The sequence below is a fragment of the Trichosurus vulpecula genome, chromosome 3 (genome assembly GCF_011100635.1).
Source record: "Trichosurus vulpecula isolate mTriVul1 chromosome 3, mTriVul1.pri, whole genome shotgun sequence".
In the NCBI taxonomy this organism is placed as follows: domain Eukaryota; kingdom Metazoa; phylum Chordata; class Mammalia; order Diprotodontia; family Phalangeridae; genus Trichosurus; species Trichosurus vulpecula.
Window position 1 is genome coordinate 60,424,670 of NC_050575.1, and position 18,194 is coordinate 60,442,863.

An 18,194-nucleotide genomic window follows, 5' to 3' on the forward strand; every position below is an offset into this window, starting at 1 on the left:
CTCTATTTCAAGATTTAGTGGCCCTTCTAGTATTTCTAGAAAAGGTGTGTGGATGGTAGGTAGTCTCCCAGAGCTTCATGTCCAGTGGGGAAGCAGGTTTTCCTCTTCCAGTGCCATTACTTGGGTACCATGTACAGACTGATCTATAAGCTGCCAGTCAGTCACAAGTATATAGTAAGTACCTACTAGGTGCTCCACACTGGGCTAAGCTATGGACGTACACAAAAAGCAAAAATAGTCCCTACTATATTTTAAGGCAGAGAATGAGGGCGGGGAGACAGTAAGGGAGTGAAGACACAATGTGTAAATAACTAGATACACACTATATACATATATATGAGAGAGAGAGAGAGCAGATTTCTAAACAGCCTCACATGTGGGAAGCACTAACAAGGCGCCTTTCTTCCAGTGTTCAGTGAGCTGTGGCAATGGCACTCAGGAGCGCCAGGTCCTGTGCCGGACCCAGGACGGTACCATTGGCTCCTGTCGGGAGGAGCGGCCTGAGACAGCAAGGACGTGCAGACTCTCCATATGTCCCCGTAAGTCTTCTCCAAGGCTGGCTAGGTTGGCATGTAGGATCAAAGGGGGTCACCTAGAGAGGAAGCACGATTGAGGGGATAGGTCACTAGATTTGAAGTCAGGAAGACACGAGTTCAAATGCCGTCTTGGATGTTTACTGACTGTGTGAGCCTGGGCAAACTATCCTCATCTATGAACTGAGGGAATGATGGCCTCCAAGGTCATTTCCAGGTCTAAATTTATGATCCTATGCGCCTACATATCTCTAAATAAGTTGTAATTATCCCCTAAAAAAGGTGTGTGGTGAAATTAGGCTTCCTCTAAGCAGCAAGTGCCATGTGTGATTGCACCTTGCCCTCATTTCAGGTGTCATCACACCCATCATGATACCTTGGATGTTGACTCTCGGGCAAAAAAAGTCAGGGAGGAAGAGCTCAGGTTCAGGATGAGCTGTTAAAATAATCCCCATGGGGGTGTCCCGTTCAATCCCTGGATTTTTTAAAGTACTGGAACCGGGAGCCAGACTCTCCTATGGGATGTCCAGCCCAAGAAAGTGTTACCTAGGGCTGAATGTCTCTAAGCTGGAGACCTGCCTATCCAAGAAATCAAAATTGTTTCTCTGTGTCCAACCTAATCCAAACCTTTTGCAGTGATTGCATTATGGGGTCTTGATGACAATCGCTTATGAATCTGACCCAAGAAGTTTTCCATCATTCAGTCTTTCTGAGTTTGGGAATTTCCAGAGCTCATGATAACAGTCCTCCAGCCTAAATCCTGGTAAGCTTTTCCAGGTAGATCCTTACTAGGATAATGATTGACCCTCAGCTGGACTCCTCTCCCCTCCTGTTCAAAGACATCTCTCTGTCTGAAGCCTGCGCTGAGATCCCAGGTCATCCCCTGTTGGCTCAAACATCTCTATTCTCTTTCTCTTAGGAAACATCTCTGATCCTTCCAAGAAGAGTTACCTCATCCAGTGGCTGTCTCGTCCAGATCCTGACTATCCAATCCAGAAAATCTCGTCAAGTAAAAGACCCGTTTATAACTCTGCCTTCGGCCTTTCCTGCATGCCCGGGCCACTGCGGATCTTGCCTTTGGCTCTTTTCCTCTCTCTCTATGGAAAGTTCCCCTGACTCTTCCTGAGTCTTCTCTGGGGCTGAATCTTTCTTTCTTCCCAGGGGCCTCCTCAATGCCTGGCCTCTCTCTGATTCAGAGCCCGTGTTGCCCTGGAGGCGGATGATGTCCCGGCCTGTGGACGTGGGAAGGAGAATTTCTGCTGTGAGGCCCAGGCCTCCGGGATAGTGCCAAGAGCCATGAGCCTGGGGCTCTCGGGCATAGGTGAAAAGCAACTCCCTGGTCCAAGATGTGCAGTTTGGGGCCAAGACCGAGACCCGGTCATGAACATGATCACATCCCCATGACGACAGACCTTGGAGTGCCAAGTTTCTTTCGCTTCCTCTTCCTCTGCCCAACATCTCCTCCCCTCCGCCTGCTTTTCTTCCAACAGGGGTAGATAGATGAATGAGAGACTGCCTTCCATCCCCACCCCACCTCCTTCCCGTGTTGTGCTCACCACAGGGCACCCGGCTCTGTTCTTTTTCTCTTCCTTTCATTTCGTGTTTGTTCCTGTGCAATGCTCAAAACAACGCAGGCTCCTCATGTTTCCATCCTGTGGGAATGTTTAAAGGCTCCCCTCACTGCTGCTGCTGCTGCTGCCCCGCTGCTGCTGCTGCTGCCGCCGCTGCTGCTGCTCTTTCGCTCTGTGTTCCCTGGGGCCCCTGGGCCCGTTTTCATAAAGGGTTTTGTGTCTCAACACAAAGTCTGGGCTTTTCTGCACTTGGCAGAACTCTTGTCCCTATAGCCCGTGGCCTCCCCTGCCCCAGAAGTGGTGTAGTGTCCAGAGAGACCCTGTTATTCTGGGTTTTCATTCATCAGCCTCCCAGGTCTTTTGCTAACCTGCACATGTTTTGACGCTGAGCAGCATGCCTGTGTGAGTGAGAGACTGACCAAGAAACAGACAGTCAGAGACTATTTCATGTAGATATGTCAAGTGGCCAATGGGACTGCGGAAACCACTACAGAATTACCTCAATTGTTATGGCTGTTTTGCTTAGGAGAAACATTTAGAAAAATGCCTTAAAGGTGAAAGGTAGGAGCACTGATCAATAAGCCTGACTTCAAAAGCAAACATCACACTGGTATATCACAAGCTTGTCTGCCAGGATCTGACTCAAACTGGCACAGATGAGAAGTCAGGAATGTTCTTAGGGGAATCTGCACTGTTCCCAAAGGAGAGAGAGTCCTTTTTTCTTTTGTTTCCTCCAAACTCAAATGGCCTCGTTACTTCCGTGACATTTCTGTGCCAAGGAAGAGGTGTTAGTCCTTTAGAGAGCATTTCAAAAGACATCTTAGTTTTGGGATGCACATATTTCAGCTACATCTCTATTTACCAAGTCATCCGTAGGCTCTAAGTTCGGGGCCTTCCCACGCCCCTGAGTGGGACCCTGTCAGGTGACAGACTCGAATCTCTAGCTTCAGATGTGTCATTACCCACCATGCAGTTCCATCTTTGAATGCTGGCGGTCTAGACAAATGTGGCGTTGTTGTTGTTCTCCCCAAAAGCTGTTTATATTTCATCACCATGACCGCGAAGCAAAGACACACACATAGCTGGCACTGAATACTGTTAATGTAAAATAGTCGGTGTTAAACTGTATAACTATGTTCACGACTGTTAACTTTCAAACTTTCAATAGACAACTAACTGTTTAGTGACGTTTTGAGATATGGGTGGCTGTCGAGAGTGGCGCAATAAGGTATCCGGGCATCGTGCACCACGTCAATATGCACTTTGGTTTATCAGGGATATTTTATTAGTGTTTTGTATGTACTTAACAGACTATTAAAGATGTGCTGTTTCAGTCTGCTTCTCAGGTCTTTTGTGCAAGGCCACTTTAGCCCATAATAATCATAATTCCTGTTATTATTATTATTATAGCATTTCTATAGTACATTCAGATTTGCAAAGCACTTTACATGCACTGTCCTGCAGAAACTCTAAAAATATAGTCCCTCCCCCAACTCATGATTTGAAGATATAGAATCATACATTCTACCAGTTAAAATAAGAGCTTGGCCGAATGGATACCTGGATTTGAGAAGAGCCTAGAGAATCCATTTTGAGTTTCACAAGGGACAATTTTTCAGAGTAATTACGTGGTGATGGGGCAGGTGTGGAGATAACTGTAGGGCGACATTTTGCATCATATCAAATACCATTCACATTTGGTAACTCCTGAATAAATACCTTGGACCAGGAAGTAATAAGGCTTTGCTAAAATTCTTTTCTCCAAAGCCTATGATGAAGAAGGCCCTGTTACCTAATGAGCTTTGACAGGAGCATTAGGCTGGTCTGTATTACATAGTCAGACATTAAGATTTTCCCTATCCATGATAGAGATGGAGATGGAGGATATAACTCTGGGCCCTGGGCCCTCCCAATATAGCTTATGGTTGGCTAAGGGCTGTGTCCACACTGGTCTTATGTAACCCAAGCTTCAAAAAAACCTGAGTTGTCACTGGCCCATCCCCACTGAGGCCAGATTTCCAATTTTATGTTCTCAGTAAAATGTGGCAACTGAGAGACGCTTCAGGAAACACAGGGCAGTAAGAGGGCAGAACAAGTGTAAACACCTCAAGCGATGAACAAAGGCTGCCACTCACGGGGAGTTTGCCGGGTGAGATAGAAAACAGGTTTGGAGGAATGTTTGCTTTCCTACCCATCAGAGTCGGTAGAGGCCCCGTCCCCTCCAAAGCCCTGGTTCCTTTTCCACTGAAATGCTCTCGTGCAAGTCTGTGCTTCTCTCCTGCTCTCTATTGTCTTCTACTGGCTGATGTGTCCAACTTAAGTCTTTGCTTTTGAACTAGACAATATTTTTCTGAATCTTCTTGGGGTTGTCAACTTATCTCCTGGGTTTAGGAATAAGCCCTGGCTTTCCTAGCAATGCAAAGGGGTGAATATTTAGGGGAAGAGCCATGGCCCCCAGACTGTATGGAACTGTAGGCAAGAAGCCATGGCATATGGGGCCTGTCATCCTTAGAAAGAGTGGTACTGTGGTAAGAGTGGATTCCCATCCTGGGCTATATGAGTGTGAGCCTTGTATTCTGGGTAAGGAGTACAGTATGGCAAAAATGGCAGCCTAGAAGACTCAAGCTTGAGTCCTTCCAAGAAAGTGTTGAGTGATGATGGGAGGTTAATTCATGGGATATTAGAATTTGGTGGGACCCCAGAGAGAGGTTAACTCATCCAAACCACCCCATTTTATTCAGAAGAGGAAATTGGGGCTTGGACGTAGGAAGTGACTTGCCCAAAGTCAAAATCTAGTAAGTAAAAAAATATAAACTATAAATCAGGTTTCCTGGCTTTAAGTTAAGTGTTCTTTCTCTTGGTGTTATATAAGCGATTTCAGGTTCGCCTTATATCTGGGTCTTGGGGCAAACAGTCATATCATCAGTGCTCTGCAGGAAGATTATTCCCTTCAAATATGATGGTCAACTTCCAATCTTGGGCTAAAATTGCTGTGTCTTACCTAAACCTTAGATGAGTCCAACTCAGCATGAGCAGTCTCAATCTATGCGAAAGTAGAAAAAGCGTCATGATGTAGTAGATAGGACATTGAACTTGTAGTCAGGAAAACCTGGGTTCAAATTCTACCTTGGCCACTGACCAGGATGACTGCATGACCCTGGGCAAGTCACTTAACCTCTTTTGGCCTAAGAGTATTTGATTTGGTAGCCTCTATGGCCCCTTCCTGCTCCAAATCTGTGATTCTCTGATACCAAGTAAGCACCCATAATCTGGTTGATCTGGAGTATGTGGATAGCTAAGAAGGAGGACACTGGACATAATCAGATTACACCCTGTATCAAAACCAGATTTCAAAGTATCCAAGGAAAGGAGAGTCAAAGTTCCATGTAAAAAGAGACTCTAAAAGTGAATGCAGCTTGGGAGAATTGTGAAGGTGCAGTGCCACCAGAATAACTGAGTGGTGATGTCTAGTAGTCCATTGGAGACATAAGACTAGAGCCCAAGGGAGAGACTGGTTCTAGATAGGGAGGGTCATGGTGCAGTGCAGAGAACACTAGTTTGGAGTCATCAGTGGTGTCTTTGTTTTGGTCCTGTCCTGAGTCTGCCACTTTCAGGGTGACCTTACACAAATAAGTCACATGGAGAACCCTCATTTCTTTCACTGCAAAATGAGAGGGTCAAAGTAGGTGATCTCTTAGGTCGCTTTGACTATGATCCCATGTAGAGTTAGGAGTAATCTATGGAGAGTTGAAAATTGAAGCTATGAGAGTCACTGAGATGGCAAAAAGAGAAAGAGGGCCTGAGGACAAAGGGCACACTTAGGATGTGAGGAGAAGAGACATAGTGAATGAGACCCAGGATGATCAGGAAGAGGGTCAGGAGGAACAGAACATAATGGTGTTACATGATCACGATTTTAGACTTGGAAAAATGTGCAACCCCCTCGTTTTGCAGATGAGGAAAATTAGGCATGGAAGATTGAGTGACTTTCCCAGGGTCACATAGCTAATAAGTGCCTGAGATGAGATTTGAACTTGGGTCATCCTGGTCTAGCACTCTACCCACCATGGTGTTCTGCCTTCCTAAAGGCAAAGAAACGAAGGGAGCAAAAGGTGTCAGGAAGTCTGTGTTAAAAGATGGACAGTGTCTAGATTAGAGAAGGTGGCAGTACTATCTGTTCTGTACTTGTCAGACCAAATCTGGGATAGCATGACTGCTTCTGGCTACCAGCCTAGGAAGGGTGTTGACAGGTTGGAAAGTGTCTGGAAGAAGATGTCCAAAATAGTTGAACCAAGAATTGAAAACATGTTATATTGAGATCAGGGATGATATCTATATCTGAATTCGTATTTGTAACTCTTGAGCTTTATATATGGTAGGTGCTTAAGTGTTTTTGATTTGAATTAGAAACAGAAGAAGTAAAGGTAAGTTAGAGGAGACAAGACACTAGGAATAGGGACACAAGGATTGACCTAAATCTTTAAAGAGCTGTGAAGAATCAGACAGTTCACCCTTCTCTGAGGGGCTCCAGGAAAAGAATTGGGACCAGCTAGTAAAGGCCACAAGGAATAGACTGCAGCGCTCTGAAAGGCAAAGAGGCCACTTACATGGTGGTAAGTTCAACCATGAATGGGGGTCTCCAACTAGAGGCTAGATCCACGTTGGAGCCAAGGTTTGGGGCTATGACCTCTCTGGTAAGTCTCTTGCCCGTACAGTATGATTCATTCCCAGAACAAATATAAATGACTCAGAAGTGAATTGCTATTTTGAGTCAGCTGCTTACTACATAATAAAGACCTGACTGTAGAGGCAACTTGCAGCCTGGGATTTCTAAGCCACTTGTGTTCTTGGTTAGCAAGTATTGAAGAATAGTAACCCTAAGAGCAATGACAATGACTCTCATAGGTCCAAGCATGATATGCCTGAAGGACTTGTTGAACACGAAGCCCTGTCTCTTCTCTCAGATGTCCAGTAAGCATCCTCCAATAGACAGAGATTGCCCTACCCATCAGCCCAACCACTGGCAGTGCTGTCTTATGCTAGCCCCCAAGGGGGCCCAAAGGAAGGTGGGGAGAAGTCAGGTGTTTTGCTGGGAGCCATTTTCCATCAAGGCAAGAAATGATCCAAGGTCACATCTAAAGACCTAGTCACACCAAGTTCAAAAGTCAGATCTTAAAACACCAGGACCACTCACTCCAACCTTCTGCTACATTGACTTCTCAAGACAGGAATGGCTTTTCTTAGTAGAGAAACTAGTCCTGAGGTACACAAGATGAGAAGAGACAAATAGGGTACCAAGCAGAACCAGGCCGAGTCAATGTAGCTGGGCATTAAGAATAATCTGAAGAATACCCTCTTCATGGAGCTCCATTTGTGGCCTACTTTTGCCACATCACAGATGGATCTGGGGTGGGAGAGTCTGTGCTGGGCTACCAGTCATCATACTCCATTACTGCAAGTCTGGGGCAGCCAAGACAACCTTTTCAGAAAATAAACTGCCACTGCAGATTTCTATAGCCCTTCAAATTTTATGTTCTACTCACAGTCACTTCGTACAAGTATTACCATCCCCATATGGCTGATGAGGAAAGAGACTTGCTCTGCATCAAACACCTAAAAAGTACACGATCCGAGGTTCAGACTTGGGTCTTCAGACTCTGAGACTAGGACTGTTTCTCACTCACCTCTTATATCCAACCATCGAGGAAGGCCATAATGATGGTCATTTTAGGGCAAAGTTCTAAACCCTTTTGTCTGTCTGGGGAAGCCTGAGGACCCCTTCTCACAATCATGTTTTTTTTTAAAAATACATTCAAAAAGGCATAGGATTGGGGCAGCTAGGTGGTACTGTGGATAGGGCACTAGCCTTGGAATCAGGAGAACCCGAGTTTAAATTTGGCCTCAGACACTTAATAGCTGTGACCTTGGGCGAGTCACTTAACCCCAAATGCTTCAAAAGAAAAGGCAGAGGATTACAAAGGAAATTAGTTATGTCGAAATATAGTTATCAAAATGTCTTTCAGAAAAGAGGTTTACAGACCCCAAGTTAAGAACCCCTGTTTAAGGACCCTCAAATAACTAACATTCAATATTCTGGGGATACCTCCTCAGGCACTGTATAGCTGAGTGCATTTCAGCTGTCACTCCACCATTCTGTTAACAATATAAGATATGGCCTGAGGCCTATCCACACATGTCATTTTCCTGGTGTGGTCATCTGTCCTGCTTTTCTCTTTCAGAAGAACACTGTCAAGGGGACAAGTCAATGTTCTGTCGGATGGAAGTCCTGTCTCGATACTGCTCCATTCCAGGTTATAACCAACTGTGTTGCAAGTCCTGTAACCTCTACAATAACATCACAGAGGACAACGGGACTGAGCCAACCCCTGGAAGAAATAATGACATTGAGGCACTGCTCCCAACGCTTCCAACCCCTCCAGTGGTACAGCCATCTCTGGCACACCCCCCAGTGACTCCCACTAGCACCACAGGTTCCAACATCACAGAGGAGGAACATCCAGACATCAATGCTGTGGACACACCCTATAAGGTTCAAGGCCCAGATGATGAAGTCCAGCAGCCCAACCTCATCCCACATAGAAGGACCCCGTATGAAAAGACCAAGAATCAAAGGATCCAAGAGCTCATTGCTCAGAAATGGAAGAGAGAGATGCTCGGAAGGTTCTAATAAATCAGAAAGATGCCGTCGGTAGCATATTTTTTTCCTCTTGGAGAGATCTAACTGGCAGCATAGTAATAACGCCCATCCTAGAAATGAGGGGGAGTGGTGCTACGGCAGAAATGCCCAATTCCAAAAGACTGAAAAAGAGAGAGATGGTGGCAGAGGTACAATGGCCAGGTTGGTTTCCATGACAGTGGGGAATACAGAGTCAGAGAAATCTCCCATTTAGTTATCTGACATTCCTATGGACATAGCAAAGCACCCGGGGATACCCTTGGGAGGGCTGCTGTTTAAATATGATATTCACCAGCCTTTAACAGAACAGATATAAAACCAAGAGAAAATAGAGCTAGGTTGGGAGGGTTCTTGGGAAGAATCTCAGGCCATAAAAATTCCACTACAGAGAGGGCAGAGCTGCCTCTAGGCCCAATAGCTTTTCCTTAGCTCTTGATCTCAGGATTAGTCAGCTCCTGAAATGCCTCACTAAATTTTCTTTCCATTTGGGCTTCACCTTTTGAGAGGTAGAGACACATTTGAGAGGCAATGATGGATCACTGGGTTCTTGTATTTAGAGATGGAAGGGGTCCTCTATTCCAACACTTAGCATTTTTAGATGATGAAACTGAAGATCAGAGAAGATAAGTGACTTATCCAAGGCCACATAACTTGGAAGTAGCAAAGACAAGATTCAAAGCCAGGTTCATTGACTCCAAACCAATAGCATCTCTAACCAGCAATTTTTTACACACACACGTGCACACACATATACACACACACACATATGCACACGTTTGTAGATTGATGGAGAAAAAAATTGTCCCTTCCCCATGGCAATTCCCTTACCAACTTCTCTACAATGATGACCCCTTCTCCAGCCCCAGCAGAGTCAGCCAAGGGAAGAAGAGAGGGGTAAAAACCCTGTACCTGCTATTCCAGGGTAAGATCTTTCCACCAAGCTCTGCCAAAGGACCAGTGCAGTGGTTCCCTTCATGGACTGCTGAGAGCAGGATAGAAGCCCAAGTAGAAAAAATTAAATCTTGGTGAAAGTTCCAGTGGATCCCCATGCTAAACTGCACTAGTCTGATTGGGGCTCTTTGGGACAGGCAGAGGAGAGTTTTGTACAGAAATGTTCAAATAGGATGTCATAGAATGTTAGAGTAGAAGTCAAGAACTTAGAGGTCATTTGACCACATGGCTTCGCACATGAGTAAACTGAAGGCCATGATGGAAAGGACTTGCCAGAGGTCACTCAGCCAGCTAATGGCAGAGCCAGGACTAACATGCTGGTTTTCTCACCACCATTTCAATACATTATCCCCTCTATACTTCACTCTCTTCTGCTACTTGGGGTTAACCCTCCAAAACACTAAGACGAAGGCAAATAGAGATACTATATTTTGCTAGTCAAGACTGAGAGTCCTGCAAGATGTATTTTTACAGGAGATCAATGTATCCCAGCTTCCTTTGTCACGGTGTACAAGGAGACTGTTCAAAGGATGCTGAGAAGATAGTATGAGCACCGCTGCAACTCTGGTCTCCACCCCTAAATGAACACCCATCCAGGTCCCCTCCACTGACTTTAGTGGTCCATAAATATCCATAGAATAATTATTTGCCCCAACCTCCCCCAAAGTTAGGCATCCCAGTTTTTATGGCATAGGGGAAGTAAGAGTAAGCTTAGTAGTTCTCTTATTTTGTCTTTTTCTAGATCCCTTATTGGGGAGTATGACTAAATACATCCAGTTTACAAATCAATGGTGCTTTATCAAGAAAAAAAAATGTGCCAAGACCTTTGTCCTCCATCAGTGGTGGGAGTCAGGAACTGCCCTTTCAATCAAGGGCATCCTTCTCACATCCAACTTTTTGCTCAGGGGAGGCTGGGTCATTTATCCTGAGCATGTGATCCATGCCCAAGGTGGCCCCTGATGACAGGTCAGTTTTCTTTGGTCCTGCCCCTCACCTTCAGGTACCCTAATGGGGGCATAGCCCAAGGTACTCTGACAGCTGCCCCCATCTTATTTTCAATGTTCCATAGAATGGTAGCTCTGGGAGCCAGACCCCTGGAAGGGAAGACTCAACAGTTACAGCTTAACTGAGGCACTTATTTCCTTTACTGAATATGTGGGTGGCAAAGCTCTGGGGAGAAGAGGTTGAAATATTTAGGGTGAAGAGAAAAAGCAGAAGCATTTCTTGGCATTAATGCTAAAAGAGTTTATTGTTTAAACAGAAGGAAAAATAGTCATAGAATGTGCTCCCTCCTGGAGAGAGGCCATATTTACCCTTGCCCTTCCTTGTGTGATGAAAAGAGTTAACGGTGGACCATTGCATTGATTCTGTCCTGCTATAGATTCTGGATAACACAATTTGGGATCGTTGGGAACAAGGCTCTTTTCCATTGTCTTTAGTTTGTCCCGATGGAACTTGCTTCTGTAAAGTGATTTTCAGTCCTGCTCATGTAGTTCCCAGTCACCATTGTCCTTAGGGACAGAGGGATCCTTTGAAAGCTCCAGTTTTTATTGCATTGAAATTATGCTTTCAAATCCCCCACCCCCTGAACCCGCAGAATTGTTTTCTTATTGGACAATGAGTATCTTCAAATGAACTCAGCTTCTCTACATTCTAATGGTCACTTCTAAGAAAATGAGGGGCAAGGCCTAGGGTTTCAGGAAAAATCCCTGGGTCTGTTCCTCCTCTTCATCCAGGAACATCACCAATAGGAGCCAAGTAAGCTTCCTTCAGTCTAAGCTGTGTCTAGCAACTGCTTCTAACCGCCCATCTTCCTGCTTTTGGCAAAAAGAAATCAAAGACTCTTGGGTCCTGGTACCTGGGCAGTGCTGCACAGCAGAAAGAGGTGTCTCTGATCATGTACCTCTTCCTGTGCTGTCTATCAAAGGTTCAAGTGACCTCACCAGATTTGATCCGGCCCTTGCCTTCTTGCAGGTGATAGTATGAACCCTGCTGTACTAATGAGGCAGTAATCACGCATTTGCATTCCTCTTTATAGTCTCATTTGAGACTCACTCTCTCTTTGAGAAGTAGGTATTGCAATTCTAATTCTCTCCATTTTACTCATTGGAAAGTGGGACCCAGAAGGGGGAAGTGGTTTGTCCATAGTCACAAGACTAGACATCAGCAGAGTCAGAATTCAAACCAACCCAGATCCCCCAACTCCCTTTCTAGCACTCTGTCTACTATAGCTCCCAGGGAGAGAGGTTAAGTGACTGCCTGAGGCCAAGTGCACCCAGGTGGCCATTTAGGGCCTATTCTGAGAAGCAGTGTGTAAGCTTAGTATACTATAAACAAAATGGGCAGCTGGCTCAACGCTGGACTTTCCCATTGGGGAATACGCTGGTAGGCTTTTTCCCCTAGCTTCTCTCTCTGAATTGAGACCCTTGGCTTTGCATGTGTTCTCCAGTGTGACCAGCACTGCTCACATCCAGGGGTGCCAGGATGAGAGTGCCCATTTTCTGAGATCAGAGAAAGTAGAGACTATGTGATTTTAAATGGGGGAAAGTATATTTGTTGGTAAGAGAGTTGTATCAATTGGATAAGAAATCAAGGAATCTTGCTGAAATATTAGAAGCCTAATGGTGTTTAGGAACCAGGAAAATTAATATTTAGGGTAAAAGGAAGGATTTCTCCTAAAAAAAGAATACCAATAATATATTGGGAAACATTTTCTATTGCATTTTTCTATTTTAAAAGCAGTATTTATAGTCCTCAACTCAAAACATCTCCAAAAATAAGTTGCCCATTTATTTTGGTTGCCAAGAATAAGGAGGTATTTGTAAAATCAGAAAACAAGGGGGATAAATTTTAGGCCCTTCACTCCCACCTCATCTGGAATCTTGTGTCCATTGTGGGAAGGCATGACAGCTGAAAAGAGCTGGATGACCCTATAAAGGGTCTAATCTAGTTGTATTGCTTTATGCTAATCGAGTTGAGCTCTAATCTAGTTGTATTACCCATAGGACGCACACAGGTAGGTGTTTGCATAGATGGGAAAGCCAAGTGGTTACAGCTCCATTTCACAAATGGCATCCTAAAGCATTGGATGCTGAGATAGGTCCTATTGAGGTGAGGCTTAGAGACCTGGTCTCTAAGAGGCCTTTACTCTTCTTGCTGAGTGCACAGCCTCCTCATGATGCTTAAGACTGAATGAGAAAGCATTGCAGTCAGTCTAAAAAGAGAGTGAAGGAGGTCTGATGAGCTCTGGTTTCAGATCCAGGCCTCAGTGTCAGCAGGATAGTATGGGAGGATTCTAGAAATTGGGAGGAGATGGGCCAGTGCTAAGAACCAGGAAGGCTGGTGTATGTAACCATTGCCCACCCCTCACAGCAGGCTGGGGGGGAACCCTCTAGGAACTCACATCCCAATTCTTCCGTGACTAACTCTTAGAATTGCAAACAAGTCCTGAAGATCCCAGGCCTCAGCCCCAGAAATCCAGGAGAATCCTGGTGCTAAGTAATGAAAGAGTACCTGGCTGGGCAGGGGGCCTGAGGAATGGGTCCACTCTAGATGAGAACCTTAGACCTTTTCAGGCACAGATTATCTCACATGTGTTTGGGCCTTTGGCTTTACGTGGATCCTGTTGGCACCACAGCTGAGGGAGTCACCTCAGCTTGTCGGGTGCTCTGTCTGCTTCTCATTGGTGCTCATCTTCAAGTTAATGATCTGAGTGTTAGCTCCACTCTTCCTCCTAAACAAGCCCTAGATCTGACCTTAGTGTCAGTGTTTCAGACAGTTTGCACATACAATATAAATGGTGCTCCCCCAATAAGGCTTGCAGGAGGTCCAGGGACTGAATCATGTCACACATTTATTATTTACTCACATTTGACGCACGGCCTTTGCCCATTTGGGCAGAATCCTTGCCCAGCAGGACAAGAGATTACAGAACCCACGGCTTACAGGTAACTGCCACCAATACCCATTCTCAGTAGAACAACATGTGTATACAGAGTTGATCCTTTAAATTTTATAATTTATTAAAGTTCAAATGTCTTTGTTTTTGCAAACATCTGCTTGTGTTGTCTTTGAATGCACTCAGACTCATTGACCTTAACATGGCCCAGACCAAAGGACCTGATGGCCTTAGAAGTGTGTGAAATCCAGAGACTTATATAGGCTGGTACTCTTGGGGCTCCAGCATCATACAGGAGACTCTCCTCTTCCCCAAACTTACCTAAATCATTCAGTCTTGCCGTTGACGATTCATAGTTCTTTATCATTCTCTTTTTGTTTCATTTGTAAATGGTTATGTAGTCCTTAAGACACCAATAATCCAGCTGAGGAAATGTAGACTAGATCCTTCACAGCCCTTGCTGTACCCAGCACTGTGTTGTTCAAATTTTAGGCTCACTGAGAAACTCGGGTAATTCTTAGACAAGACTTGTGAAGTGTTTTGTCTTGTGAGCTTTTCAGGCAGAGCTGTAACTAGGCTGGGCAACTGGAGCTCTGCCCTAGATGTTACTTTACATTCCTTTAATACTGTAGAAAAAAACTGAACTTAGCACCTAATTAGCAAGTAAAAGGAAGCCATCAACTGGCTTTTTCACCCTTCAACCTCCATTACCAGCATCTTTATCCACAGAAGCAAGGGTTTTAAGGCCTCTTTCTCTCTCCTATCCTTGCTATAGAGAAGTTCCTAGAGTGTCTTCCCCTGTGGGACCCTGAATCCTAGCGTCTCTCCCATTCCACAATTGAATTGACCTTAATTTGAGGGCAATTTTATGTTACTTGTCCTGGAACATTTTGTGAAGCTTGCCCCACAGGCCTAAACTTCTAGGCTCTGATTTGGGTTAGGAGAGATCATTCTTTTTACCTCTAGGTTAACTCTTCTTAGATGGGAACACAATTTTAATTATGAAAAATATGACATTTGTTGTCCCTACTTTATAGATGAAGAAATTGAAGCCCAGAGAGATCCCTTTAAAACATCATATGCTCTCCAACCTCTGTGTCATTACTTATGTTGTTCCTGGTTCCTAAAAATCTTTCCCTTCCCCTTTCCTATGGAAAATCTTCAAGAGCTAGTTCAACTTTCATCTTCTCTATGAACATGCTATGATTTCCTCCCATTTACACTCTCATAGTGATAACTCCCCTATGTTGAACTCTTCTGATGTAGCACCTGGAGAAGTCCCTCTTACTTGTGAATCCCCAGATTCAAAACATTCTCTGGGTCACTCAAAACCATATCTCATTATATATCCTCATGGACATGTTTACTTTTACCTTTCAACCAGAGGAAACATTGGTTCAAAACAAAAGATGACATAACATAATAAAGTAAAAATAAAAAAGTCCTTCCATGTAGACATAGGATATGCTTTCCCAATGCTGAACCACGAGTGGGCAAGGACATATATATGGAACATATATGACCAGGAAATATACATAGAGATCAAACATCAGGGAATACATGGAAATTTATACCTCATCACTCCTTTAGATCATCACGCTCTCTTCTGGTTGCATCTTCTTGACCTGTCACCCCTAGACATATTCACTGCTCTTGTGGTTGCCAATATAGTGTCTTTTGGGGGCTTCAGTTCTTTGGGGATATCCACTAAAGTGTAGTGATTAGAAAGTCTCTCCCTGATAAGGATAGACTAACATCTCTATAGTCCTTAGCAGAGATTTTGAATCAGTACATAGCTAAGGACAGCTGATAAAAGCCAACTAGAGTACCCTAGGCTGACTAAGTATTTCTACCCTGTTTGATGCTGACTGGAAGCTGATGGCCCCAGGTAATTATCTGCCTTAAAGTAAGAAAATTTCCTGCAGCTCCAGTCTATCCCTTGATGGGATCCCTGTGTTCTCAAACCCATTTCAGGTACTCTGAAAAAAAACCTATCACAAGAAGTGTGTGGATTCTGAAGTTTAAAAGGCCATTTCACTTCCAAGATCCTTCCCAAGTGGCCTGTAAGTGAAACTGAACCAGAACAAAAGCCAAGTGAAGAAGTCGAGGTCCTGACCTACCTTCCTGACTAACAACTAAATCCTTTGTTCTGGCCAACATAGAGCCTCACTATCTTTCTTACAGTCATGTTGGCTCATTCTCATTTGTATATTATTGTGTCATTGCCAAGTATCCTATCTCATATTGCAAACTCTAACATAACAAGGACTATCCTACTTACCCCTGTAATTATCTCAGGGCCCTGTACACATTATACACTCAGTAAAATCCACTGAACAAATGATTTCCCAATGGACAAAGTTATGACCTCTAGGACTCGTAAAAATGAACCGTTAGAGTTTGACATAAGTTTTTCTTTCCCAAATAGCCAAGTTCTTGGGAAAATCCATCATACTCACATATAACTCCACCAGAAAGCAGAACTCTGGGAAAGAAGTCAATTTAAAACTATTATAGACCCCTTCTTATTATCCCTATCATTCTCAGATGTTCACAGAAAAGAGCTCACCCTGAAAGGATTAGATGGGGATAGAGGAAGAGGAACGTACAAGCTCCTAAAAACTACACCTTTTCCCACAATGAACCTAACATCTAAACATCAGGATCTGGCTCTGACAGTTCACTGGGGCAACTCTTGCCACCCCCCAATTTCATCCCATCCCCTGAAAAACTCATCTGCTCAAGTCTGACCTAAAACTGACATCTATGACATTGGTTCCATTGTGTTATGTTTTTAGAGATCACTTGTGTGGCAACATCATCTATCTAGTAATTCTCTCAAATATTCAGTTTGCATGTTCCCTTCAATTATGCAGATCACAACCTGTCCATGACTGCCCATGTGATACGACTCTTACCCATATTCTCCATAAGTTCACCTCACATGCTTGGGGCTCTCTTTTCCTTCTCTTGATATTTCAAGGATATTGGTGGAACACTTGGCCTATCCTCCCTCACCTCCACTGCATAGCAAGTCAAATTCTCTTCCCATCATACATTTCCCTGATGGCATTTTTTACTCCTGTTCTTCCTTGAAGTTCCTCATTAGTGATAATTTAGAAGGTAGACCGTACATTATGGTGGTGGTTCATTTTCATTATATCTTGTTCATGACCAAAACAGTCAATCTAAGCAGAAATAACCCAGAAGTTGTATGATGAGATATGCTCTCCTAACCTCACCAAATAAAAACTTTCAGAAGATTCTGCTAGCCGATGGTATAGTATAGTTAAATGAACACTGGCTGTGGAGTCAGAAGACCTGGGTTTAATTTTGCCTCTAAATGGGTGGGGGTGGATCAGATGGCCTGTGAAGTTCATACCTCTCTGGACATTTGGTCCTACGATTATATGCATCTGAGTATTATAGTGATTCTTTTTTTAAAAAAATTTAGCACAAACATTTATTCAGTAATTACTAGATTTCCACTGATCTAGACACAAAAAGACAAAAACTATGCTCTACACATTAGCAATCTATAATCTAGTTGGAAGGGATAAGACGTACTAAAACTTAAGTGATTGAGTAGATAGGAAATGTCACAGAAGAAGTATAATCTTGAGGAAGGAGGCATTAAAGGAGGACTTTTGATGCAATTGGCAGAATTTTAATTAGGTCTTGAATGAATGGAAGGATTTTAATATGCAAAGATGGGAAAGAGTACCTACTCAAATATTCTGAGGTAGGAGAAATCAGGGAAGTAACTAGCTACTATCAGAACACAAGAAATAAAGGAGAAAAATTAGAGGTGAGCTATGTTGAACAAGCTGTATGGAGAGAACTTAATAGAAAAAAGCAGGGATCAACAGAATTCCCAAATATATATGGAATACTCACAAATACTGATCATGTTTCTGGTCCCAGGACTCCTAGATAAGCTAGGTAGGGAAGGCAGGAAATACACACACACACACACACACACACACACACACACACACATGCATACATAGATATACACATATATGTGTGTATATGTATATCTGTGTATATATATGCATGTATGTGTGTATATATATGTGTGTGTATATATAGATATGTATATATGTGTGTGCATATATATATATATATTTAAACATTAAAGGTTTGAGTGAAAGGTTACTATATATATTACTATACCGCCCTGAGCCCATCAGTTCAAAAGTAAAGAAGGAGAGGGAGTAAATAATCTGACTTTTTCATTCACATATGGTAGGCTATTGTGCTAAAAATGGACACATCTTTTTTTTTATCTTTGTGATATAAGGTAGTTTCTAAGAGATACAGAGGACAAGTAAAGACAAAATGTTATTTGAAATGTAAGGGTAAGAAAGGGAGTAGTTTGGTGAAGGAAAATCAAGACAATAAGCATTTATTAAGTGCCTACTAAGTGCCTGGCACTGTGATAAATTCTGGGAATTCAAAGAAAGGAGGGAAGACCCAGTTCCTGCCCTCAAAGAGCTCACATTTTAATGGGAGAGCCACCATACAAATAATTATGTTATATA

The 18,194-nt window shown here is 43.5% G+C and overlaps 1 protein-coding gene across 1 annotated transcript in view; it reads left to right on the forward strand.

Moving 5' to 3' along the window:
- Positions 1-13,806, forward strand: part of ADAMTS2 (ADAM metallopeptidase with thrombospondin type 1 motif 2) — a 472,420-nt gene extending 458,614 nt beyond the window's left edge. Inside the window, exons 20-22 of the mRNA XM_036749669.1 lie at positions 410-539; positions 1,453-1,542; positions 8,344-13,806. Coding sequence (XP_036605564.1) covers positions 410-539; positions 1,453-1,542; positions 8,344-8,792 — 669 coding nt within the window. The 3' untranslated portion in view covers positions 8,793-13,806. The remainder of the gene's footprint in view (positions 1-409; positions 540-1,452; positions 1,543-8,343) is intronic.
- The last annotated feature ends 4,388 nt before the right edge of the window (positions 13,807-18,194 follow it).